The sequence below is a fragment of the Tachysurus fulvidraco genome, chromosome 7 (assembly GCF_022655615.1).
Source record: "Tachysurus fulvidraco isolate hzauxx_2018 chromosome 7, HZAU_PFXX_2.0, whole genome shotgun sequence".
In the NCBI taxonomy this organism is placed as follows: Eukaryota; Metazoa; Chordata; class Actinopteri; order Siluriformes; family Bagridae; genus Tachysurus; species Tachysurus fulvidraco.
The window spans coordinates 25,766,268-25,792,780 of NC_062524.1; the positions used below are offsets into that span (position 1 = coordinate 25,766,268).

At 38.9% G+C, this 26,513-nt stretch overlaps 3 protein-coding genes and 1 long non-coding RNA gene across 6 annotated transcripts; 1 reads left to right on the plus strand and 3 right to left on the minus strand.

The window, feature by feature from the left end:
* Positions 1 to 2,031: 2,031 nt before the first annotated feature.
* LOC125145076 (CD209 antigen-like) lies at positions 2,032 to 7,581 on the minus strand. 2 transcript variants are annotated; one of them, XM_047815635.1, is made up of 5 exons: positions 7,309 to 7,581; positions 3,343 to 3,957; positions 2,805 to 2,884; positions 2,566 to 2,672; positions 2,032 to 2,473 (listed from the first exon to the last, which is right to left on the minus strand). In XM_047815635.1, exons 1-5 carry the CDS (start codon positions 7,463 to 7,465, stop codon positions 2,326 to 2,328), a joined length of 1,107 nt encoding a protein of 368 aa, XP_047671591.1. In that variant the 5' UTR covers positions 7,466 to 7,581; the 3' UTR covers positions 2,032 to 2,325. The 2 variants fall into 2 exon arrangements, with proteins under 2 accessions (XP_047671591.1, XP_047671590.1); XM_047815634.1 differs by having other exon boundaries at positions 2,805 to 2,929; positions 7,309 to 7,569.
* LOC125145077 lies at positions 3,947 to 6,794 on the plus strand. The gene is made up of 3 exons (XR_007143393.1): positions 3,947 to 4,890; positions 5,732 to 5,824; positions 6,376 to 6,794. It is a non-coding gene; the product is annotated as an uncharacterized LOC125145077 (long non-coding RNA).
* A 3,793-nt stretch (positions 7,582 to 11,374) lies between the features above and the next one.
* LOC113650004 (C-type lectin domain family 4 member M-like) lies at positions 11,375 to 16,499 on the minus strand. Of its 2 annotated transcripts, none has more exons than XM_047815638.1 (5): positions 16,058 to 16,499; positions 12,657 to 13,103; positions 12,120 to 12,199; positions 11,895 to 12,001; positions 11,375 to 11,802 (listed from the first exon to the last, which is right to left on the minus strand). In XM_047815638.1, exons 1-5 carry the CDS (start codon positions 16,212 to 16,214, stop codon positions 11,655 to 11,657), a joined length of 939 nt encoding a protein of 312 aa, XP_047671594.1. In that variant the 5' UTR covers positions 16,215 to 16,499; the 3' UTR covers positions 11,375 to 11,654. The 2 variants fall into 2 exon arrangements, with proteins under 2 accessions (XP_047671594.1, XP_047671592.1); XM_047815636.1 differs by having other exon boundaries at positions 11,378 to 11,802; positions 12,120 to 12,244; positions 16,058 to 16,486.
* Positions 16,500 to 17,865: 1,366 nt separating this feature from the next.
* On the minus strand, positions 17,866 to 19,471 carry LOC113650003 (C-type lectin domain family 4 member E-like). The gene is made up of 3 exons (XM_047815632.1): positions 18,389 to 19,471; positions 18,192 to 18,298; positions 17,866 to 18,099 (listed from the first exon to the last, which is right to left on the minus strand). The coding sequence occupies exons 1-3, from the start codon at positions 18,458 to 18,460 to the stop codon at positions 17,958 to 17,960; spliced, it is 321 nt and encodes a 106-aa protein (XP_047671588.1). The 5' UTR covers positions 18,461 to 19,471; the 3' UTR covers positions 17,866 to 17,957.
* Between the last annotated feature and the right edge of the window lie 7,042 nt (positions 19,472 to 26,513).

A 26,513-nucleotide genomic window follows, 5' to 3' on the forward strand; every position in this document is an offset into this window, starting at 1 on the left:
CTTCAGCTCGCAATGCCTTCTGGGTAATGTTCCACTCCTGGACCTTTCATCTAAGCAGCTTGGCTTCACCTGGGGTTTGGAGGCTTTGTTTTTAGAACTTTGAAGTTTACGATGAAGGTTTGGGGCACTAATACTGTGTGTGTTTGTTCACACAGGGATGGACAAATCAGCAGCCCAGGACTGGTATATTGTACGTCTAGTGTTTTGGATGTAAAAAGACTTTTTTCAGGAATCAGTTAGCTAGCTCTTCTCTCACGTCGACCTAAACATTCTGGCGAGAATTTAAGAGAAGTCAAGAGTCATGTCAAGAAGCTTTTATTGTCATTTCAACCATATGTAGCTGTTGCAGTACATAGTGAAATGAGACAACATTTCTCTCTAGTACCATGGTGCTGCATAAAACAAAGACATGGCTAAGGACTTAGGCTAAGGCCTCGGGGGTTTCCTCAGGGTACTCGGGGGAAATATAGAAATCCTTTGAATTAATATATATATATATATATATATATATATATATATATATATATATATATATATATATATATATATACCCCTCCCCCATCATTCAGAGGTGATGCTTCACTGTTGCTTTGAAAAGTGTATTGAGAGAACTCTCTCTGAACTGTGCACGCGCGGCGCACACACACACACACACACACACACACACACACACACACACACACACACACACACACACACACACACACACACACACACACACACACACACACACACGCCCAGCTACAATAATGTATCATATTAATTTGAAACAGCAACCCAGAATATTTGTCACAAGCATTGATTAAAACAATGATGACAATAATCACATGAAAAAAAACTAATTAAATTCTGGACCTTTGGCAGTGAGGGGGGTTCGTTCAAACCACCCGAACTCCCCCTGCTGTGGGGTTCTAAAAATGTGTCAAAACCGCCGCCAGCTTGGAACAGGGGTCTTGTACTTCAAATCCATGACAATTTGTGCTGCGTTTGGATGTTCAAATGAACAAAATCTAAATACTGGACAGCAAGGGATTACATTTCACAAGTAAGAATGTGTTTTCTGATATTGAATGTTACGAAATTATATTTCTGGTTACGTTGGTTTGTTTCAGTCCTTGGCTAACGACCACAGCTAATCCATGCTAGTTACCCATTAACTTTATTCATTAAAGTTCATTAAAAATTGACCCATGGTTTTTTGCTTAATCTTAGGGTCTTAGGCAAGCATAGGTACTCAAAGGTACTTTTCCACATAGGAGCTAACGATATACGCCTTTGTCATTCAAAGATTAATAAGAGTAATATTGTAGAGGTGTGTAAATTAGCGAAGGCGATGTCCGATGCTGTAGTATGCTCTGGATTAATCCCAATGTGGCATGGTGAGATTGTGTGATTACACACAAAATGCGTAAATTTTGCATTAACTCCTCAATTGTAAAAAAAAATCCATTGATGGAAAAACTTGTTAATTCAAGTAGTCAGCTGACTTCATTTCTTGGGAACATAAAGTTGCTGAACCTGGACCTGACCAACCCTAGATCTTTGCCTCATTGCTCCACAGTCCAATTGTTATGTTCTCTAGCAAACTGAAGCCTGAATCAACTCAGTGCATCAGTTAGGGATAAATAACTTGTTGAAATCTGAAACATATTAATCACTACAATATTTAACTAATAGTAAGAACTTACCTGTCCAGATGGATCTGTTAAGTAAGTCTGGCTTTCAAGAAAAGTGTTGATTAGGTGCTAATTAAACATGAATTATTGTGCTTAGCTCTCACGTCAGAACCGAAATGTTAATTATTCAAGTAAATATTAGTCTCATGTTGATCTAATAATATTGTATTGATAACAATTTTAATTATTTTTATAAACCTAGTTATATCATTCATCCTTCTATTTTCCCTCCACTGTCACTGAAATTGTATTTGATGGTCTGGATTAGATGAAGTGTTGAGCCTTTTTTTTACATATGAAAAAAAATGCTGTTCGTAGTTAAAAGGCAGCCACTAACCAAGCAGAGACAAATGAATTGTTGTTCACTGACACTTTATTCTTTTTCTGTTCCTTTTTCTGTGATCTCGTAGCATGTATACAAATAATAACAGAATAAAGGACAGAGAAGAAAGCCAACAGAAGGGAGAATATAACATTGAGTGAACCAAGTCACTTTGTCATCACAGAACAAAACGATTGATCACATTAAACCACATTCATGCTTCCATGTCGCTGCTGAATGAAAAATAGAAAACCAGGCAACATTATGATGCTGAGGATTTTTCAGACACAATAATGTAACAATGTAAATTCAGTTGAATGCTTTTCGTTAGTTAAAGATTGTCTTCTCACAGATCCAAATAAACTTATGATGACAGGGATAATCAGCCCAGGTCCAGATAGAATCAGACATTTCACCTGTGATAACACAGTTCTCATCTCCACTATATTTGTTAGGTTCACCACGTCCCCAGTACCTGAAGGAGAGAATCAAAGGATCTGGTGTGTTTTATTTCAGTCAGTCAGTAACTAATCACCATAGGAACATTTCAGTTCAGTGATTTCTTACCCAGTGGTCAGTGGTGTATCATCCGGCCACTTCCACACTCCCTCAGAGTCTCTGTCATTTAGACCAATCCAGGCTTTTCTGCTGCACCGCATTTTACTGAGGAACTCCTGTCAGGGTTGGAATAAAATATTAGAATAAATAAGTCTCTCTCTCTCTCTCTCTCTCTCTCTCTCTCTCTCTCTCTCTCTCTCTCTCTCTCTCTCTCTCTCTCACACTCACTCACACTCTCACTCACTCACCTGTTCCTCTCTGTTGTTTATGATCACCAGGCCTGCTCCTCTCTCACTGCAGTCCTGTCTGCTCTCAGGCCAGCTCTTAGCTACATTAGAGATGTAGTAAACACTGGTGCTGAAATATATCCATTCTGGATCCAGAGAATTTCAACATTAAAAATAATATGCAGTCAGTGAAATTATTAAAGACCTCAGGCCTAGCTTATTAAAACCTGACATTCACACAGGTTCACACAGTAGGAGAATACTAACCAGTTTCCATACACATTTGCTTCATATTATTACATGTATCCAGCGTGATTGTTTGTTAGCAGCTAATAGTTTATTTTTTATCAACATTCCAAGACTTTTGATTTCACTTCCGCCTCATTACAGAGTATTGAGATGGTGTGAAATCAGATTAAATTGTAAAATTAGATTAAATTACATAGAAAAAACAACATAAAACCCATCAATGCCCATCACACTCTGCTTTTAGACACATGTGGAATAAAAGTATTGCTTAACTAAATTATTAAGTTACTGTATGGTAAACATTGCTTACCCAGTTTAGAAAACCTCTGGAGCTCATTTTTATCTCTCTGTAAGTTATTTCTCTCATTAGTCAGGGTGTTGTAACTGGTCTGTAACTGGTCTCTCTCTTTAGTCAGGGTGTTGTAACTGGTCTGTAACTGGTCTCTCTCTTTAGTCAGGGTGTTGTAACTGGTCTGTAACTGGTCTCTCTCTTTAGTCAGGGTGTTGTAACTGGTCTGTAACTGGTCTCTCTCTTTAGTCAGGGTGTTGTAACTGGTCTGTAACTGGTCTCTCTCTTTAGTCAGGGTGTTGTAACTGGTCTGTAACTGGTCTCTCTCTTTAGTCAGGGTGTTGTAACTGGTCTGTAACTGGTCTCTCTCTTTAGTCAGGGTGTTGTAACTGGTCTCTAACTGGTCTCTCTCTTTAATCAGGATGTTGTAACTGGTCTCTAACTGGTCTCTCTCTTTAGTCAGGGTGTTGTTTCTGGTCTGGAACAGATCTCTCTCTTTATTCAGGGTGTTGATTTCAGCATCAAGTGTGTTGAATTTGATCCACAGAATTGTGATTGCAGTCATCAGAAGAACACACAGCACCAGCAAACACACTGCAGTCAGTCTGTAACATCGGCTTCTTGTAGTCTCTCCTCCTAATGGAGAATTGACACAGAGCTGTGTTTTTTCATAATACTTACAAATCCACAACAGAAGAATAAAAAAGAAACATATTTAAAACAGAAAAAACACACATATAATGAGTTATTTAGTGACCCACTTTATTGTCCAATTTGACCAATTTGTCCAAAATCAATTTGAACTACGTTTTCAAAATAAACTTCTTAATCGAGCCCAAAACAATCTATTTTGCCCTATCTTTTTCTTCCTCTAATGGACTCCTGTCCCTGGCCAATCAGATCCCTCTACATTCGGGCAGAACCGGACAACTTGTGTACCAAGTTGTGAATAAATGCTCTGTGAAAATGGCACCACCTGGATTGGCCTCAGTAGCTCTGTCTGCCTCAGTAGCTCTATGTTGTAATGCTGAGCTTTGAGTTGATGATTCCTTAAACTAAGGAAAGCCTTGATCTGTTTTCTGTTAAATGAAATAGTCTAGAAAAGTACTGTCTTAAAATATCAGTCCTAAAAAGGGGAAGTCTGCATTGAAGTGTTGGTTAGGCTTGTGAGGGACTGTATATTAAAATCTGAAATCTGTTAATTCACCCCAATTCACTCATACCCTGAGGTACTATGGAATGTACAAGCATGTAAAACTAACCTTTCTGAACAGTCTATACTGTTATAACATTTGTATACATGAAGTGAACTCAAATCCTAGTATCATAAGAATTTTCTGCATTCTAAGTCCTTTCTTTTGTTATTTTGCCTGTTTTAATTGTTGCTGAACCTTTTGCTTCCCTCATTATTTACCCCTTGTGTTACTGTTTTGAATTGTTTGCCTGTTCTTTATAAGTGTTCCATTTTACCGTACACGGATTCTACTCAGCCTTCATTACAGGATACTTCGCCAATTGAAGTCAAAGGAAGGAAGGAAAGAAGGAACAGGGTGAAACGGGATATAGGAGGTAAAAAAATCGAGAAGAAAAAAAACGGGACATGGGAGACAAAAAAAACTGTCTTAAACCGAGGGCGCAAGTTTTGACTGAATACACCGTCAAACTGTAACCACCGCGCGAAAATACAAAAGTAGAACTGTCGGTACTGAATAGTACCGATTAAATCTGCGTGTTTTAGTTTTAAAGAAATAGTTCACCAAACATTTTTCATATGACTTGCATGATCATTTTATTTTTTCAATAGTATTATTAAAGTGGATTAATTCATTTTATTGGTAAAAATGTAATGCTAAATGAGCATGTGAACTTCATTGCAAGTTACTCTGCCTTTATGTTGCCTTTAACTTAAGTTATTTATTTATTTATTTATTTATTTATTTATTTATTTGTTTGTTTGTTTGTTTGTTTATTTATTTATTTATTTATTTATTTAAGTTTCCTGTTGATTGCCTTCTGCCATGTAGTGGAATTGTATGATTTGCTTCTTTACATCTGAAAAGAGGGCACAACTTCTTAAGCACTATCGCATAATCCATACTCAAATTGTTCCAATACCATGCCTCCACTCAGATTGCCCATGTACATTTAAGTCATTCAATGCACTGAAAGTACATCTTTCAAAAATCCATCCCCCACAAAGAAGTGTGTTATCAGGGAGGTCTAGTAATGGTGTAGTATGTTACAAATGCCATGTTTGTGATTTAGTGGAGCTATGCAGTGAATCTAATTATTTTGCCGATTTGCGTACTCATTTGAGGAATAATATGAAAGTGCAATGATAAAGAAAATGTAGTTGTCTTTATTGTATAGTCTGTGTATGATCGTTAACCTCATTCTCTGTTTTTCATAGTCATCTGATGTAACTTGTGTGCACACTAGAGTACTTCATGGCCTTCCAATCCTCCTGGGGGATGATTCTGTGGAATTTTACAGGACATGCTTTGTAAGTATATGTTGGTGTTTACTTCTTTGTTATTTGTGCTAATGCTAAATTGTGTATTAGGGTCCATTAGAATATAGATCAGATGAAGAGCACACAGTAGTTATTTGTCCTTTGACGTAGCCAGCATCTCAGCGATCACTTTCAATGTGCAGAAAAGTCATTCAAATGTAGTTTGATGAAGTGACAATAATACTAACAGTGGAGGCTAACACGGAAAAGGATAAATTGTTGAATAAAGTTTGTTTTTCTGCAAGCAACGTATTCCTGTGACTTCAAGATTACATTTGAACAACTATGATCACATGGCCGGTTTTAGCAATGTCTTTACTATCTTTCTGGATGTTGAAAGTGAAAATGATGTCCAAAACTGGGCAGGGAAGCTCAAGATATCACAATTGGTATCTTGTGTAAAACAATATAAAGGTAATTAATGCCAGAATTTACATTTTACAATCAACTTTCCCTTTAAAACAAGATCACACTTTCTTATGCTTCATGGACACTGTTCCATGTTATGGAGAAATTACCACTTGTTACTTTTCTCTGTTTAGGATTCAGATGTGATTGTAGACCTGAGTGCAGCTGATGTTGGCCTGCTCACAGTTTTACCAGAAGACATGCCTGCCCAAACTCCACATGCCCTCAATTTCGACTCATTAAGGGCAATCATTCTCGAGGGAAAAATTGTGGTTGGTGATGTCCCAAACTTGCCACATGCTGTATGTCTTCTCTTTGCTTTGCTCTATGCCCTAAATTTAGACTACCCAAAGACAACGAGAAGCACATTTGATGCTACTCAGAGAGTATTTCTGTCATTGGGAAGTAAGAATCTCAAGCCCAAACTTCAAACTCTATTTCATCAGAAATAAAGGGAGGGACATTACACAGCACAAGATTTTCTTATGTGGAACTGATGAAGAATCTCTTTTAAGTTAATCATTGCACCTATACTCTCACTCTACTTTCACACTCACTCACCCACCCCCCACCCCCAGTCTCTCTCGCTCTCTCTCTCTCTCTCTCTCTCTCTCTCTCTCTCTCTCTCTCACACACACACACACACACACACACACACACACACACACACACACACACACACACACACGGGTATGCACATACTCACTCATATACACACACTCATAACAAATGTAAATAGTTCACGACTTTAAACAGAAATGTTTTGCATTAAATGCAAAAAAAAGGTAGAGAATTAAAGATACACCTGGTCATGCTAGCGGTAACTATTTTACACATCAAAATCAAAAACAATAACAGAAGCAATCAGTTTCATTATTGATAAGGGATTGCCTGTGTATGTGTTCCTCATTGTTGCTTTCAGAAAACATTTTTTAAAAACTTAAATAGCCATTTAGTAAAATTTTTACAGATATTTGATACTTTTGGGTGGTTAAATCTTACACAACTAATTAAAATTAAGTACATCAGTATGTATACAAATAATTTTGAGTGTGAGTGTATTTTACCTGAGCTCTCAGATTGTTTGAAGCTTCTGGCTCTTTTGGTCTGCAAATTGTTCTCATTCACATTAACATCTTCATATGAATGCTCAATGTCACAGGAATCAGCTCTATTATTTGATTCAACTTCTACATTTTGATAAATCTCCTCACTCATCTCCATTCTTCTCTTTACAGAAATCCTGATCTTTTACTGCTGTAGTTATCAGTAATTATAAAAGCACTTGTACCAACCGGTATATGATGTCTAAAACTACAATCAGAGTGGCTGATTGAAGGCTGTCTGACATGACCAGTTGTGTTGCAGTTTCCTGTTTAATTTATTTTAAGACTTGCAATAGACCACAAAAATGACCAATGTGTTACAGACATACTGAAAAAGGCTTTAATGCATATCTCCCTACATTGTCATGAAATTATGAGAGCTACACTTGTTGGAGAGGTGGGGCTTATCGTGCATGTCAGTCACCAGCCAGAAGCAGCCAACACGAAAGTAGCATCTTGAGAGAGAAAAAATGCTCTGAGCTGTGACTGTTGGCCTTTAAATCATGTGAAGTGGTGTGTGCATGACTAATTGTGAGTGGTACTAAACATTTCCTGACAGTTATAGTAGCTGTTCTTCAAGTCCTGATCATGTTTAGCAGGCAATTGCTGTTACTGTTTACTCCGAGTGATAGTACTAATTCTAAGCTTTGTGTGTGTTTTTACTAGCAGTAAGCTGTGAGTTGATGCCTATCTGAGTTATATCTGATTAGTGCATTCGGTGTCTGAGCTGCATAACTGATGTTTGCCTATGGGGTGTCGCTCTAGGATGGGTGCGTATGAGGCTGGGAGGGGGAAAAAAATCACAGTATGCTCACTACAAAAATCTAGACTACACCACTGGTTATATCTGATTAGTGCATTCAGTGTCTGAGCTGCATAACTGATGTATGCCTTAAGTAGCCCGTCGGTTATGCTTATGTGAAATGCATAAGTGCATAGTGTTTGTTAGAGCCTTATTTGTCACCACATATATGTTTATTCCTACTCTTTTCTTTTATAGAACCACGCCACCGTCGTCAGCTCTACTGTCCACTATGGCAATTAGTGCAATTCCTAAATGCAAGAATGTAGGGAAAACACAGTTTTATAGAACACACTGGACTATAACCAAAACGTAAACAAAACACGAGACACACACGGCACGGTTAACCTGACATGACATGACATGACATGACATGACATGACATGACATAATACAGAAACATGGAAATGCGATGAGGAAACACCTGCCAGCCCGCCCTCTGGTGGTCAAGCTCCTGACACACACAGACCTTGAGCTATATATGACTTGGATTCTTCCTCACTGCCACTCTCAGCATACATTTTTGAAGACCCATGTCTGTTGCCCTGAGAACCACACTACTGCTCCGTGTGTGCTTGGGAAGTGTTCCCCTCCTTAATTAAAGACAAATTATAGACTTTTTCTTTTCGATTCCTCATTTCATTTAATTTTCTAAGCGATCTGTGTTCCGGTACTTCCAGTATCGGGTCTTGTTTTTTTTTTTTTTTTTTACATACAATCCCATTCAAAACTTTGGAGGTTGATAACTCTGAAAGCTTTCAAACTATCTACACCAAATTCTGCCAGCTCCTTTAGGGGATACTCTGAACAAAGTTTTAAATTGGCTTTTCGGTTGTCCCGCAGCCCCATCTGCGACACTGACATGTGACATATCAAAACACTCAATGAGGGGAATAACAATGAATAACAAGGAGGGGAACTTCCTCAGGGGTATTTGGATGACATCAAGTGATGTCACCTGCAGCCCCACCCCCAGAATTACAAAATTACCACAAAATCAACATGTGATTTTGCGTCACAGGTATTTCGATGATGCTCAACACTCAGCCAACATCAAAGTTTGTCATGACGAAATTTACAAATCTAGTTTCAAATTCATTTTAAACTTTAATTGTATATATTTTTTATTTTTATCCATATTTATTCTTTACCTGAGCTCTTAGGTGGCTTGAAGCTTCTGTCTGGGTCTGTAAATTGTCCGTATTCACATAAACATCTTCATATAAATGCTTGGAATCAATTCTGTTGTCTGCAACAACCTCTACATCTGCATAAATCTCCTCAATCTACTCCATTTTTCTTTACAGTAAGCATGATCTTTCACTGCTGTAGTTATCAGTTCTTGCAATCAATATATAATCGTAAAACTTTCAGAGTGTCTGCCTGAAGAAACACTGCCTAAGTGACTGGGTGTATGGGTGTTGTTGTCAGGACTCAGCCTGGACTTTGGCCATGTGCACTTGTTTATGTTGTCCGTCACGTGTCTGCCCCGCATTTGTCCGCTCCTCCCGTTTCTACACACCTGTTTCCCATTGCCATCACCTTGTCTATTTATCTGTGCCACGTTGCCTTGTGCAGCACGGAATGTACTGTTGTCTTGTCCTGTCTCTAGTCTGTGTCGTGTTTCGTGTCCTTTTGTTATTAAACCCCGTTTATTTTGCTATCCTGCGTTTGGGTCCGTTTTTATCCCGCGTTCATGACAGAAGATTCCGCCGCCCCAGGACCCAGTAGGATAGCTTTAGCCTCGACTGAACAATTGGGAGCATTTTCTTTTTTCCTATTGGATTTTTTAGGATTTTTAATTTTTTTTCCCCTGTACTTCGTAGTTTTGGTGACATCGGTCCGCATTTTTTCAGTGAGGGACGCCGATCCGCATCTGGTTTCTCCGCGGGGGGCGCCGCCTCACTTCCTGGTTGCGGGCCATGTCACCAACCTGAGTTTTGTTTTGTTTTTTTGGAGTCCTGTGACATCGCCCCACACCGTCATTGGGGGCCGTCGTTTCACCTTTGATTTTTCTGGGGATTTTTTCTGTTCTGTGGAGGACTCTCCCCCCCCCGGTGTTTTGGACTTGTGTAGGGGGGGTGCGCTCGGCCCTTCAGCTCGGCTGTGGACATCGCTCGGCCCTTCAGCTCGGCTGTGGACATCGCTCGGCCCTTCAGCTCGGCTGTGGACGTCACTCGGCCCTTCAGCTCGGCTGTGGACGTAGCTCGGCCCTTTCTGGCTATGCTGCCGTGTGCCTTGCTCCCCCCACCTGCCTCGCCGTGTGCCTTGCTCCCCCCATCTACCTTGCCGTGTGCCTCGCCCCCCTCCTGGAACTTGTCGGGATTTGGCGCTTCAGGAGCTGCACTTCTCAGAGGGGGTTTGTACTGTCAGGACTCAGCCCGGACTTTGGCAACGTGCATTTGTTTATGTTCTTCGTCACGTGTCTGCCCCGCCTTTGTTCGCTCCTCCCGTTAATACACACTTGTTTCCCATTCTTCCTTGTCATCACCTTGTCTATTTATCTGTGTTGCGTTGCCTTGTGCAGCACGGAATCTACCATTGTCTTGTCCTGTCTCTAGTCTGTGTCTTGTTTCGTGTCCTTTTGTTATTAAACCTCGTTTATTTTGCTATCCTGCGTTTGGGTCCATTTTTATTCCGCGTTCATGACAGTTATGTTCAAACTCTATTTCCTATTGTATTTTTATAATGTTGCTGAACCTGGACCTGACCAACCCTAGATCTTTGCCTCATTGCTCCACAGTCCAATTGTTATGTTCTCTAGCAAACTGAAGCCTGAATCAACTCAGTGCATCAGTTAGGGATAAATAACTTGTTGAAATCTGAAACATATTAATCACTGCAGTATTTATCTAATAGTAAGAACTTACCTGTCCAGATGGATCTGTTAAGTAAGTCTGGCTTTCAAGAAAAATGTTGATTAGGTGCTAATTAAACATGAATTATTGTGCTTAGCTCTCACGTCAGAACCGAAATGTTAATTATTCAAGTAAATATTAGTCTCATGTTGATCTAATAATATTGTATTGATAGCAATTTTAATTATTGTTATCAACCTAGTTATATCATTCATCCTTCTATTTTCCCTCCACTGTCACTGAAATTGTATTTGATGGTCTGGATTAGATGAAATGTTGAGCCTTTTTTTACATATGAAAAAAATGCTGTTCGTAGATAAAAGGCAGCCACTAACCAAGCAGAGACAAATGAATTGTTGTTCACTGACACTTTATTCTTTTTCTGTTTCTTTTTCTTCGATCTCGTAGCATGTATACAAATAATAACAAAATAAAGGACAGAGAAGAAAGCCAACAGAAGGGAGAATATAACATTGAGTGAACCAAGTCACTTTGTCATCACAGAACAAAACGATTGATCACATTAAACCACATTCATGCTTCCATGTCGCTGCTGAATGAAAAATAGAAAACCAGGCAACATTATGATGCTGAGGATTTTTCAGACACAATAATGTAACGATGTAAATTCAGTTGAATGCTTTTCGTTAGTTAAAGATTGTCTTCTCACAGATCCAAATAAACTTATGATGACAGGGATAATCAGCCCAGGTCCAGATAGAATCAGACATTTCACCTGTGATAACACAGTCCTCATCTCCACTATATTTGTTAGGTTCACCACGTCCCCAGTAGCTGAAGGAGAGAATCAAAGGATCTGGTGTGTTTTATTTCAGTCAGTCAGTAACTCATCACCATGGGAACATTTCAGTTCAGTGATTTCTTACCCAGTGGTCAGTGGTGTATCATCCGGCCACTTCCACACTCCCTCAGAGTCTCTGTCATTTAGACCAATCCAGGCTTTTCTGCTGCACCGCATTTTACTGAGGAACTCCTGTCAGGGTTGGAATAAAATATTAGAATAAATAAGAGTCTCTCTCTCTCTCTCTCTCTCTCTCTCTCTCTCTCTCTCTCTCTCTCTCTCTCACTCACTCTCTCACTCTCTCACTCACCTGTTCCTCTCTGTTGTTTATGATCACCAGGCCTGCTCCTCTCTCACTGCAGTCCTGTCTGCTCTCAGGCCAGCTCTTAGCTACATTAGAGATGTAGTAAACACTGGTGCTGAAATATATCCATTCTGGATCCAGAGAATTTCAACATTAAAAATAAAACAGTCAGTGAAATTATAAAAGACCTCAGGCCTAGCTTATTAAAACCTGACATTCACACAGGTTCACACAGTAGGAGAATACTAACCAGTTTCCATACACATTTGCTTCATATTATTACATGTATCCAGCGTGATTGTTTGTTAGCAGCTAATAGTTTATTTTTTTATCAACATTCCAAGACTTTTGATTTCACTTCCGCCTCATTACAGAGTATTGAGATGGTGTGAAATCAGATTAAATTGTAAAATTAGATTAAATTACATAGAAAAAACAACATAAAACCCATCAATGCCCATCACACTCTGCTTTTAGACACATGTGGAATAAAAGTATTGCTTAACTAAATTATTAAGTTACTGTATGGTAAACATTGCTTACCCAGTTTAGAAAACCTCTGGAGCTCATTTTTATCTCTCTGTAAGTTATTTCTCTCATTAGTCAGGGTGTTGTAACTGGTCTGTAACTGGTCTCTCTCTTTAGTCAGGGTGTTGTAACTGGTCTGTAACTGGTCTCTATCTTTAGTCAGGGTGTTGTAACTGGTCTGTAACTGGTCTCTCTCTTTAGTCAGGGTGTTGTAACTGGTCTGTAACTGGTCTCTCTCTTTAGTCAGGGTGTTGTAACTGGTCTGTAACTGGTCTCTCTCTTTAGTCAGGGTGTTGTTTCTGGTCTGGAACAGATCTCTCTCTTTATTCAGGGTGTTGATTTCAGCATCAAGTGTGTTGAATTTGATCCACAGAATTGTGATTGCAGTCATCAGAAGAACACACAGCACCAGCAAACACACTGCAGTCAGTCTGTAACATTGGCTTCTTGTAGTCTCTCCTCCTAATGGAGAATTGACACAGAGCTGTGTTTTTTCATAATACTTACAAATCCATAACAGAAGAATAAAAAAGAAACATATTTAAAACAGAAAAAACACACATATAATGAGTTATTTAGTGACCCTCTTTATTGTCCAATTTGACCAATTTGTCCAAAATCAATTTGAACTACATTGTCAAAATAAACTTCTTAATCGAGCCCAAAACTGGGAGTACCAGTGCCTCAAGGAGGCCTTCATGAAACGTGAAAAGGAAGGTGAAACCCAGCTATCCCCTTATCGCCCATGGGACTGCCCCATAGAGCTCCTGCCCAACACCACCCCACACAAGACCGAATTTGACTGTAATGGCTACCAGAAGCCAAGGCGATGGAAGAGTGCATTGAGGACGCTCTGGAAGCTAGCTTCATCAGGGCCACACCTCACCAGTGGTCTCTATAAGTGGCTCATACAACGTTTCACAACCTCACCTATTTTACATAACCCTGACCCCGATCTCCCATTTGTTGTCGAGGTAGACGCCTCCTGTTGCGGGATAGGGGCCGTGTAGTCTCAAAGATGGTAGTCCAGGGAAGCTCCACCGATGTGACATTTTTTCCTGTAAACTGACCCAGGCAGAGGCAAATTATGACATGGGAAACCAGAAACTCCTTTCAATTAAGGAGGCACTTAGCGAGTGAAGTTACTGGTTAGACACTGGTTATATTCTAGATTCGGAAGGTTCTTCATAGTCATTATCTACTGCCACTTTGCACATGTATACTGCGATGTAAATATTGTTGTAAATATGTTTAAAGCTACAACTGTGTCTTTCATATCTGCAATCCTATGTTTATTTTAACTTATTGTATCTATATTTAACCCAAGTGTTTGATAACACACCAGACCTCCTGGTAGTGAAGGCTGTCCATCCCCACTGTCCAGCTAAAATGGCTTAACTTTTGGCCCAGTTGACCTTAGCAGATGATAAAAATATCATCTTTTAAAATATCAATTAAAATATTTGTTTGTCTGTGATGCCCTACCATTACCACCAGGTCATCTGCATATGCTGGGAGACAAAGAGAACATTGGATTGTGGTATATTCAAACAACAAAGCTGACTTCTCAGTTTATATAAGAGGTTCAATCACTACACAACACATCCTTATCTGATACCTCTGTATACTCTCAAAAGGGCACATAAACCACATAGAACTTCAGTTCCATTCAGATAATGGCGATAAAACCTGTATTGAAACAAAAGGCTTCCAACACCATCCCAGTCAAAAGGTTTTTCCTTATTTAAAAAAAATAGATGAGAATGAGAAAAATGAGATTATTGTGGCCTCCAAATGATGGAGTTTCATTATCCCTATCCCCAGACCTTTCAGAGATTTAACAATGTCACTTATGATGTGATTTTGAATGAACTGTTGACAAAATACTTTAATTTGTGTTTTCGCCTTATTCCACCTCCGTTGTAAAGAACCTTCTCAGATTTAAAGCATAAATATGTGGCAATATTTCTAGAACTGGAAAGACAGATTGAGGGGCCAATGCTGATGGATGGATGGATGGATGGATGGATGGATGGATGGATGGATAGATAGATAGATAGATAGATAGATAGATAGATAGATAGATAGATAGATAGATAGATAGATAGATAGATAGATAGATTGGACAGACAGACAGACAGACAGACAGACAGACAGACACTATTAGAGTTGAGTAGATAAGTGCCAATACTTTAGATTTGGGGAGATAGTGATTTTCCATAGCCACGTCTCCACTATCTACATTGGTGTACTGACTGGTGTTTGTAAGTGATGGCTCTGCACCTGTGCCTGCCTTTGCTAATCACATTTAACTCCAGCATCACTCCAGAAGTCACTCTGCTTTTGGCAGCTGAAAAGGAAATTTACTGGCCTGGAACAGCTAAACAGGACCTCTCCCTGTCCAGTTCAGCCAAGCCGAGCATCCTAAGGCCAGATCAGTTAAGCAGGGCCTCACCAGAGCAAGTTTAGACAAATAGACCAGTCTGGATTGCAGACTGCACTTGGAGTCACTCTCCATAGCCTCTGATGCAGCAGCAAATCCAGGGCCTTCAGCAGCCATCCAACCTCTAGCTGCAGGGAAAATAGCCCTAGCAGGCTCAGCTGTGTCTTGTCCTGGGTGCTCAGTAACTGACTCTCATTACAGATACAGACAAGATGCCCTTTTTTAAATGCATTTAAAACAGAAGATACAGTAATGCTGTATTCAAAGCATTTAGTTCTTCCATACATTATGTAAAAAAAATGTAACAAACGTACTCCTACAAAGCACTAGATGTTGATTTCAGGCACTTTTCCCTAGAAAGCTGTATGACAATTATTTCATCAGAAATAAAGGGATGGACATTACACAGCACAAGATTTTCTAATGTGGAACTGATAAAGAATCTATTTTAAGTTCATCATTGCACCTATACTCTCACTCTACTTTCACACTCACTCACCCACCCCCCAGTCTCTCTCTCTCTCTCTCTCTCTCTCTCTCTCTCTCTCTCACACACACACACACACACACAAACACACACACTTGCACACGGGTATGCACATACTCACTCATATACACACACTCATAACAAATGTAAATAGTTCAAGACTTTAAACAGAAATGTTTTGCATTAAATGCAAAAAAAAAAGGTGGAGAATTAAAGATGCACCTGGTCATGCTAGCGGTAACTATTTTACACATCAAAATCAAAAACAATAACAGAAGCAATCAGTTACATTATTGATAAGGGATTGCCTGTGTATGTGTTCCTCATTGTTGCTTTCAAAAAAAACATTTTTTCAAAACTTAAATAGCCATTTAGTAAAATTTTTACAGATATTTGATACTTTTGGGTGGTTAAATCTTACACAAGTAATTAAAATTAAGTACATCAGTATGTATACAAATAATTTTGAGTGTGAGTGTATTTTACCTGAGCTCTCAGATTGTTTGAAGCTTCTGGCCCTTTTGGTCTGCAAATTGTTCTTATTCACATTAACATCTTCATATGAATGCTCACTGTCACAGGAATCACCTCTATTATTTGATTCAACTTCTACATTTTGATAAATCTCCTCACTCATCTCCATTCTTCTCTTTATAGTAATCCTGATCTTTTACTGCTGTAGTTATCAGTAATTATAAAAGCACTTGTACCAACTGGTATTTGATGTCTAAAACTACAATCAGAGTGGCTGATTGAAGGCTGTCTGACATGACCAGTTGTGTTGCTGTTTCCTGTTTAATTTATTTTAAGACTTGCAATAGACCACAAAAATGACCAATGTGTTGCAGATATACTGAAAAAGGCTTTAATGCAGAATATTGAGTTGAGCTGAACTCTTGATTTTCACTTCCTCACACATTGTTGACCAGAGAGCTCAGACTGACTAGGCCTAACAGCACTGAGTCACTTTTACTAAGTTTATGATTACAATAAACATCTTTTCTTGTTTACATCTGGCCTACATCATCGCCTACATATGTCCTATGACACCAATTGTAATATTTTGCAAGGCTTAATACTTTACTTTGGTTATAGTATTGTAAGGAATAATACCTTAATTATTTTTACTAAGATTTTTCACAACAGGGAGATATGACACTTCTGCATACAGTTTTGGAACAAATTGAGGGTGAGGAAATAACACAATTTTCATTTTTGGGTGAACTTTACCTTTAAGAGCTACATTTAGCCTTAAATGTTATATGAATATGGGACCTGGAGCACAGGTTTTATCAGCTGACTGTCTTTTGTTGCTTATAATAAATTGGAATGTTGATAACACATAACCAGTCTTTAATAATGCTCTCAATTACATATAGATGCATATTTTATGCATTAGTGAGTGTGATGGTGCCTATGGGGTGTCGCTCTAGGATGGGTGCGTATGAGGCTGGGAGGGGGAAAAAAAATCACAGTATACTCACTACAAAAATCTAGACTACACCACTGGTTATATCTGATTAGTGCATTCAGTGTCTGAGATGCATAACTGATGTATGCCTTAAGTAGCCCGCCAGGTAATGCTTATGTGAAATGCAGCACCATATTTAAGTGTGTAGTGTTTGTTAGAGCCTTATTTGTCACCACACATATGTTTATTCATACTCTTTTCTTTTATAGAACCATGCCACGATGGAGTGCTCCGTCGTCAGCTCTACTGTCCACTATGGCAATTAGTGCAATTCCTAAATGCAAGAATGTACGGAACACACAGTTTTAAAGAACACACTGGACTATAACCAAAACGTAAACAAAACACAAGACACACACGGCACGGTTAACCTGACATGACATGACATGACATGACATAATACAGAAACATGGAAATGCATCCAACTTTGCCACATGAACATGCAACAATGACTCCCAAAATACAAAGACAACAGAACAGGCATATATAGGACATCTAATCAAGTTTAACAGGTAAGGATTAAGTACCGGCCCACATCAACACAACACAGTGTGAGATGAGGAAACACCTGCCAGCCCGCTCTCTGGTGGTCAAGCATCTGACACACACACAGACCTTGAACTATATATATGACTTGGATTCTTCCTCACTGCCACTCCCAGCATACATTGTTGAAGACCCATGTCTGTTGCCCTGAGAACCACACTGCTGCTCCGTGTGTGCTTGGGAAGTGTTCACCTCCTTAAATAAAGACAAATTATAGACTGTTTCTTTTCAATTCCTCGTTTCATTTAATTGGGAATTTCATTTAATTCATGCTTCCATGTCGCTGCTAGAAAAACAGGCAAAATTATGATGCTGAGGATTTTTCAGACACAATAATGTAACAATGTAAATTCAGTTGAATGCTTTTTGTTAGATAAAGATTGTCTTCTCACAGATCCAAATAAACTCATGATGGCAGGGATAATCAGCCCAGGTCCAGAGAGAATTTGACTTTTCACCTGTGATAACACAGTGCTCATCTTTATCGTTAGGTTCACCATGTCCCCAGTACCTGAAGGAGAGAATCAAAGGATCTGGTGTGTTTTATTTCAGTCAGTCAGTAACTCATCACCATGGGAACATTTCAGTTCAGTGATTTCTTACCCAGTGGTCAGTGGTGTATCATCCGACCACTTCCACACTCCCTCAGATTCTCTGTCATTTAGACCAATCCAGGCTTTTCTGCTGCACCGCAATTTACTGAGGAACTCCTGTCAGGGTTGGAATAAAATATTAGAATAAATCAGAGTCTCTCTCTCTCTCTCTCTCTCTCTCTCTCTCTCTCTCTCTCTCTCTCACACCTGTTCCTCTAACTGGCGGCTTTCAGCATCAAGTGTGTTGAATTTGATCCACTGAATTGTGATTGCAGTCATCAGAAGAACACACAGCACCAGCAAACACACTGCAGTCAGTCTGTAACATTGGCTTCTTGTAGTCTCTCCTCCTAATGGAGACTTGACACAGAGCTGTGTTTTTTCATAATACTTACAAATCCACAACAGAAGAATAAAAAATAAACATATTTAAAACAGAAAAAACATCCATATAATGAGTTATTTAGTGACCCTCTTTATTGTCCAATTTGACCAATTTGTCCAAAATCAATTTGAACTACTGTACGTTGTCAATATTTTCTTCTTAATCGAGCCCAAAACAATATATTTTGCCCTATCTTGTTCTTCCTCTAATGGACTCCTGTCCCTGGCCAATCAGATCCCTCTACATTCGGGCACAACTGGACAACCTGGACAACTTGTGTGCCAAGTTGTGAATAAATGCTCTTTGAAAATGGCACCTCCTGTATCTGCCTCAGTAGCTCTATGTTGTAATGCTGAGCTTTGAGTTGATGATTCCTTAAACTAAGGAAAGCCTTGATCTGTTTTCTGTTAAATTAAATAGTCTAGAAAAAGTACTGTCTTAAAACATCAGTCCAAAAAAGGGGAAGTCTGCATTGAAGTGTTGGTTAGGCTTGTGAGGGACTGTATATTAAAATCTGAAATCTGTTAATTCACTCCAATTCACTCATACCCTGAGGTACTATGGAATGTACAAGCATGTAAAACTAACCTTTCTGAACAGTCTATACTGTTATAACATTTGTATACATGAAGTGAACTCAAATCCTAGTATCATAAGAATTTTCTGCATTCTAAGTTATTTTGCCTGTTTTAATTGTTGCTGAACCTTTTGCTTGCCTCATTATTTACCCCTTGTGTTACTGTTTTGAATTGTTTGCCTGTTATTTGTAAGTGTTCCATTTTACCGTACATGGATTCTACTCAGTCTTCATTACAGGATACTTTGTCAATTGAAGTGGATCGTAACCTGATTTTCTATAAGTCTAACAAAGAACTGACCCAATGACCACCCCAGTTTATTCGCCATTGTTTCCAACGACAGCCCCCACCCACACCCACACCCACACACACAAACACACACACACACGCAAAACCAGGTGTTGCACTATGTCGGTGGAAAGTCCCAACATCTGTGTACAGTGAACATTCTCTGGGAGTACCAATGCCTCAAGGAGGCCTTCAGGAAACGTGAAAAGGAACGTAAAAACCAGCTATCCCTTATTGCCTATGGGACTGCGCCATAAAGCTCCTGCCCAACACCACCCCATCCAAGGCCCGAATTTGACTGTAATGGCTACCAGAAGCCAAGGCGATGGAAGAGTGCATTGAGGACGCTCTGGAAGCCAGCTTCATCAGGGCCGATCTCCCCTTTGTTGTCGAGGTAGACGCCTCCTGTTGCGGGATAGGGGCCGTGTTGTCTCAAAGATGGTAGTCCAGGGAAGCTCCACCGATGTGACATTTTTTCCTGTAAACTGACCCAGGCAGAGGCAAATTATAACATGGGAAACCAGAAACTCCTTTCAATTAAGGAGGCACTTAGCGAGTGAAGTTACTGGTTAGACACTGGTTATACTCTAGATTCGGAAGGTTCTTCATAGTCATTATCTACTGCCACTTTGCACATGTATACTGTGATGTAAATATTGTTGTAAATATGTTTAAAACTACAACAGTGTCTTTCATATCTGCAATCCTATGTTTATTTTAACTTATTGTATCTATATTTAACCCAAGTATTTGATAACATACCAGACCTACTGGTAGTGAAGGCTGTCCACCCCCACTGTCCAGCTAAAATGGCTTAACTTTTGGCCCAGTTGACCTTAGCAGATGATAAAAATATCATCTTTTAAAATATCAATTAAAATATTTGTTTGTCTGTGATGCCCTACCATTACCACCAGGTCATCTGCATATGCTGGGAGACAAAGAGAACCATTGGATTGTGGTATATTCAAACAACAAAGCTGACTTCTCAGTTTATTTAAGAGTTCAATCACTACACAACACATCCTTATCTGATACCTCTGTATACTCTCAAAAGGGCACATAAACCACATAGAACTTCAGTTCCATTCAGATAATGGTGATAAAACCTGTAATGAAACAAAAGGCTTCCAACACCATCCCAGTCAAAAGCTTTTTCCTTATTTAAAAAAAAAGATGAGAATGAGAAAAATGAGATTATTGTGGCCTCCAAATGATGGAGTTTCATTATCCCTATCCCCAGACCTTTCAGAGATTTAACAATGTCACTTATGATGTGATTTTGAATGAACTGTTGACAAAATACTTTAATTTGTGTTTTAGCCTTATCCCACCTCTGTTGTAAAGAGCCTTCTCAGATTTAAAGCATAAATGAACTAAATTAGAGGTTTTTAGAATAGCGTATAAGGACAGTATGTCCAGCTACAGACAGGCTCTAAAAGCTGCTAGGGCTGAGCACCTGAGCAAACTCATAAAAAATAACCAGAACAATCCCAGGTTTTTATTTAGCACAGTGGCTAGTTTAACAAAAAAACAGAAATCTGAACACACTATTCCATCACAGTGAGGACTTTATGAGATTCTTTACTGATAAAATCGAAAGTATCAGGAATAAAATAGGTGACGCTCAAAATATGAGAGCAACTAGTGACCCAGTCTCACTTAAGGCTCTAGACACACAACTACAGTGCTTTACAAGTACAGGACAGGAAGAGTTAGATAAACTTGTTCCCACATCTAAATCAACAACTTGCTCACTAGACCCCATTCCAACTAAATTACTGAAAGAAGTGTTACATAAAGCTGGTGAGCCTCTTCTTAATATTATTAACTCCTCGCTATCTTTAGGTTACGTCCCTAAGTCTTTCAAGTTGGCAGTCATTAGGCCACTCATTAAGAAACCTAATTTAGATCCAAATGTACTATAAAATTACAGACCTATTTAACATCTTCCATTTATGTCTAAAATACTAGAAAAGGTTGTGTCTGTCCAACTGAGCTCCTTCTTACAGGAGAACAATATCCTCGAAGAGCTTCAGTCAGGTTTCAGGCCCCATCACAGCACAGAAACAGCACTTGTTAAAGTTACAAATGACTTGTTCTTAGCTTTACACCTTCTTAGCTTCGATATTATTTTGTAGAATTAAATGGTGAATCCTCCAGTTTATTATAAGTTAATCATGGGGTCCCTCAAGGATCAGTTCTAGGACCTCTGCTTTTCTCGATATACATGCTTCCATTAGGGAACATCATTAGAAGACATGGGATTAGTTTCCACTGCTATGCTGACGATACACAGCTATATATCTCATCAAAACCAGATGAAATAGCCAAAGTGTCCAAATTAACTCAATGCCTTAAAGAGATAAAAGACTGGATGAGTTGTAATTTTCTGTTGTTAAACTCTGATAAGACAGAAATACTACTTATAGGCCCAAAAACCAGTACACAGAAACTTTCACAATTTAACTTTCACTTAGAGGGATTTACCGTTACTAGTAGCTTGACAGTGAAAGACCTGGGTGTTATACTAGACAGCAACCTGTCTTTTGAAAATCATATCGCCCATACTACAAAAACAGACTTCTTCCACCTTGGAAATATTGCAAAGCTGAGAAACATCCTGTCTGTATCTGATGCTGAGAAGCTAGTTCATGCCTTCATGACCTCTAGACTGGACTATTGTAATGCATTACTAGTTGTTTAGCTCCCATGTATCTAACTAGCCTTCTAACACGTTACAATCCTTCACGCTCTCTGAGATCACAAAACTCAGGACTTCTGGTAGTTCCCAGAATATCTAAGTCTACTAAAGCATTAGTGGTAGAGCATTTTCCTGATAGTGTTTGGGGCTCAGACACATTTTCCCAGTTCAAAAGCAGATTAAAAACTCACCTCTTTAGTCAGGTGTACACACACACACATAATACATCCCATAAAATTATGCACCAATACTTTAGACTTGCACCTTTTTTATGAACAGCAATTATGTTAATCCCCCTACACTGCTTCTCTCTTTCTACCCATCCCGAGGCATCCAGACATTGTACCAGCTCCGATCGTCTTCCGTGCAATGAAGATTTTGGACCTCCACTGAGATGAGGCTAACTCTAAGAAAATCCTGAGACATCTACAGATCTACCAGCTCCAGTTGGACTCTATGATACCAAGAGGAGATCTGAACTCTATGTTATCCTTACACCAATTCAACACTCGTTTGACTGTATTTGTAATCTCACCCCCAGTTCCACCCATATGAGGATGGGTTCCCCTTTGAGTCTGGTTCCGCTCAAGGTTTCTTCCTTACCAAATTAAGGGAGTTTTTCCTTGCCACTGCTGCCTGAGTCCCCCCATACTTGCTCATTGGGCATAAATACATACATACATACATACATACATACATACACACTGTGAACTATATATATCTTAATTTTTTACTATATTAATTCTTTTTTTCTCCTTATGTTCAACTTCTGTTCTATGTTTATGTTCTGTAAAGCTGCTTTGAGACGAAGCCCATTGTAAAAAGCGCTATACAAATAAACTTGAATTAAATTGAATTGAATAAATATGTGCCAATATTTCTAGAACTGGAAAGACAGATTGAGGGGCCAATTCTCATGGATTTGATTGGATGGATGGATGGATGGATGGATGGATGGATGGATGGATGGATGGATGGATGGATAGATAGATAGATAGATAGATAGATAGATAGATAGATAGATAGATAGATAGATAGATAGATAGATAGATAGATAGATAGACACTATTAGAGTTGAGTAGACAAGTGCCAATACTTTAGATTTGGGGAGATAGCCATTTTCCATAGATACGTCTCCACTATCTACATTGGAGTAGTGACTGGTGTTTGTAAGTGATGGCTCTGCACCTGTGCCTGCCTTTCCTAATCACATTTAACTCCAGCATCACTCCAGAATTCACTCTGTTTTTGGCAAAGGAAATTTCCTGAAAAGGAAATTTACTGGCCTGGAACAGCTAAACAGGACCTCTCCCTGTCCAGTTCAGCCAAGCCGAGCATCCTAAGGCCAGATCAGTTAAGCAGGGCCTCACCAGAGCAAGTTTAGACAAATAGACCAGTCTGAATTGCAGACTGCACTTGGAGTCACTCTCCATAGCCTCTGATGCAGCAGCAAAAACATTATATATATAATGTTAGATGCATTGAGACAAGTGTTAACAGAGATAAGGTGGTTTATTGGGTTTATTGAAGTACTCAGTACTCAGAACTCTGAGAATTTGAGAAAAACAAGAAAAAGGGAACCTGTCCTTTAGGAGAGAACAGAAGAACTAAGGCTTAAAAATAAAAATGCATGTGCAAACAAGACAGACTGAGGTCATAATCTAGCAAACTTAAGGAGTCAGCATAAATAGATCTCCACATATATGCAAAACAATATTATAAAATACAAAAGCTTAGCTTAGTAATAGTGCAGTACACTTATACTAATCATAAGTATAAGTCAAAAACCACTAATATATGATCCGGTTGATTCTGAACCAGAAGGTTATTTTAATCAAAAACCCATATCCTAACATATGATCATAAACGTATGTCATAACCATATTCTAAATCAGACTAAATTAGAACTCCTATACCATAGGTGATTGTAGGTGATAGAGTATCATCATTGATCATTTTATATGTAGAGATGTGATTAATGTAGGTATTATTATAGGTGGATATCTCATACATAGGTTTTTGTGTATGTCACGGTTGTCGTATTCATGTGTATGTATGTGTATACGTATATAGGCGTATGATCAGTGGAAATCATATACAGACAAAACATAGAAAAAGATAAGACTCATTGTAATTGTATAAAGGGAGATCGGGAGATTGGTCCACGGGACGTGTCTTCTGTGTGATACGTGACAGGGAAGCGCACAAGAAGTTCTCTGGAGCACATTTTTAACAACAGTTTTGACAACGCAGCATGTTTTTTAATAATAAGGCAGAAGTACTGCAACAGGATTTTCAGTCACTTTTCCCTAGAAAGCTGTATAACAATTATTTCATCAGAAATAAAGGGAGGGACATTACACAGCACAAGATTTTCTTATGGGGAACTGATGAAGAATCTCTTTTAAGTTCATCATCGCACCTATACTTACATTACTGACAAGGGATTGCCTGTGTATGTGTTCCTCATTGTTGCTTTCAAAAAAACATTTTTAAAAAACTTAAATAGCCATTTAGTAAATTTTTTACAGATATTTGATACTTTTGGGTGGTTAAATCTTACACAACTAATTAAAATTAAGTACATCAGTATGTATACAAATATTGTTGAGTGTGAGTGTATTTTACCTGAGCTCTCAGATTGTTTGAAGCTTCATGCCCTTTTGGTCTGCAAATTGTTCTCATTCACATTAACATCTTCATATGAATGCTCACTGTCACAGGAATCAGCTCTATTATTTGATTCAACTTCTACATTTTGATAAATCTCCTCACTCATCTCCATTCTTCTCTTTACAGTAATCCTGATCTTTTACTGCTGTAGTTATCAGTAATTATAAAAGCACTTGTACCAACCGGTATATGATGTCTAAAACTACAATCAGAGTGGCTGATTGAAGGCTGTCTGACATGACCAGTTGTGTTGCAGTTTCCTGTTTAATTTATTTTAAGACTTGCAATAGACCACAAAAATGACCAATGTGTTACAGACATACTGAAAAAGGCTTTAATGCATATCTCCCTACATTGTCATGAAATTATGAGAGCTTCTCTTGTTGGAGAGGTGGGGCTTATCGTGCATGTCAGTCACCACCCAGAAGCAGCCAACACGAAAGTAGCATCTTGAGAGAGAAAAAATGCTCTGAGCTGTGACTGTTGGCCTTTAAATCATGTGAAGTGGTGTGTGCATGACTAATTGTGAGTGGTACTAAACATTTCCTGACAGTTATAGTAGCTGTTCTTCAAGTCCTGATCATGTTTAGCAGGCAATTGCTGTTACTGTTTACTCCGAGTGATAGCACTAATTCTAAGCTTTGTGTGTGTTTTTACTAGCAGTAAGCTTTGAGTTGATGCTTATCTGAGTTATATCTGATTAGTGCATTCGGTGTCTGAGCTGCATAACTGATGTATGCCTTAAGTAGCCCGCCGGTTATGCTTATGTGAAATGCAGCACCATATTTAAGTGCGTAGTGTTTGTTAGAGCCTTATTTGTCAGCAAACATATGTTTATTCCTACTCTTTTCTTTTATAGAACCATGCCACGACGGAGTGCTCTGTCGTCAGCTCTACTGTCCACTATGGCAATTAGTGAAATTCCTAAATGCAAGAATGTACGGAAAACACAGTTTTAAAGAACACACTGGACTATAACCAAAGCGTAAACAAAACACAAGACACACACGGCACGGTTAACCTGACATGACATGACATAATACAGAAACATGGAAATGCATCCAACTTTGCCACATGAACATGCAACAATGACTCCCAAAATACAAAGACAACAGAACAGGCATATATAGGACATCTAATCAAGTTTAACAGGTAAGGATTAAGTACCGGCCCACATCAACACAACACAGTGTGAGATGAGGAAACACCTGCCAGCCCGCTCTCTGGTGGTCAAGCTCCTGACACACACACAGACCTTGAACTATATATGAAATGGATTCTTCCTCACTGCCACTCTCAGCATACATTTTTGAAGATCCATGTCTGTTGCCCTGAGAACCACACTGCTGCTCCGTGTGTGCTTGGGAAGTGTTCCCCTGCATAGTGTTTGTTAGAGCCTTATTTGTCACCACATATATGTTTATTCCTACTCTTTTCTTTTATAGAACCACGCCACCGTCGTCAGCTCTACTGTCCACTATGGCAATTAGTGCAATTTCCTAAATGCAAGAATGTAGGGAAAACACAGTTTTATAGAACACACTGGACTATAACCAAAACGTAAACAAAACACAAGACACACACGGCACGGTTAACCTGACATGACATGACATGACATGACATAATACAGAAACATGGAAATGCATCCAACTTTGCCACATGAACATGCAACAATGACTCCCAAAATACAAAGACAACAGAACA

Coding starts and splice junctions, on each gene's coding strand:
- LOC113650003 (XM_047815632.1), bottom strand. CDS start 18,460: ATGACTGCAATCACAATTCAGTGGATCAAATTCAACACACTTGATGCT. Junction 18,299..18,388: donor GCCGCCAGTTAGAGGAACAG/GTGTGAGAGAGA, acceptor CAACCCTGACAG/GAGTTCCTCAGTAAATTGCG. Junction 18,100..18,191: donor GATACACCACTGACCACTGG/GTAAGAAATCAC, acceptor TCTCTCCTTCAG/GTACTGGGGACATGGTGAAC.
- LOC125145076 (XM_047815634.1), bottom strand. CDS start 7,465: ATGGAGATGAGTGAGGAGATTTATCAAAATGTAGAAGTTGAATCAAAT. Junction 2,930..3,342: donor CCAGAGGTTTTCTAAACTGG/GTAAGCAATGTT, acceptor CTCTGGATCCAG/AATGGATATATTTCAGCACC. Junction 2,474..2,565: donor GATACACCACTGACCACTGG/GTAAGAAATCAC, acceptor TCTCTCCTTCAG/GTACTGGGGACGTGGTGAAC.
- LOC113650004 (XM_047815636.1), bottom strand. CDS start 16,214: ATGGAGATGAGTGAGGAGATTTATCAAAATGTAGAAGTTGAATCAAAT. Junction 12,245..12,656: donor CCAGAGGTTTTCTAAACTGG/GTAAGCAATGTT, acceptor CTCTGGATCCAG/AATGGATATATTTCAGCACC. Junction 12,002..12,119: donor TAAACAACAGAGAGGAACAG/GTGAGTGAGAGA, acceptor CAACCCTGACAG/GAGTTCCTCAGTAAAATGCG.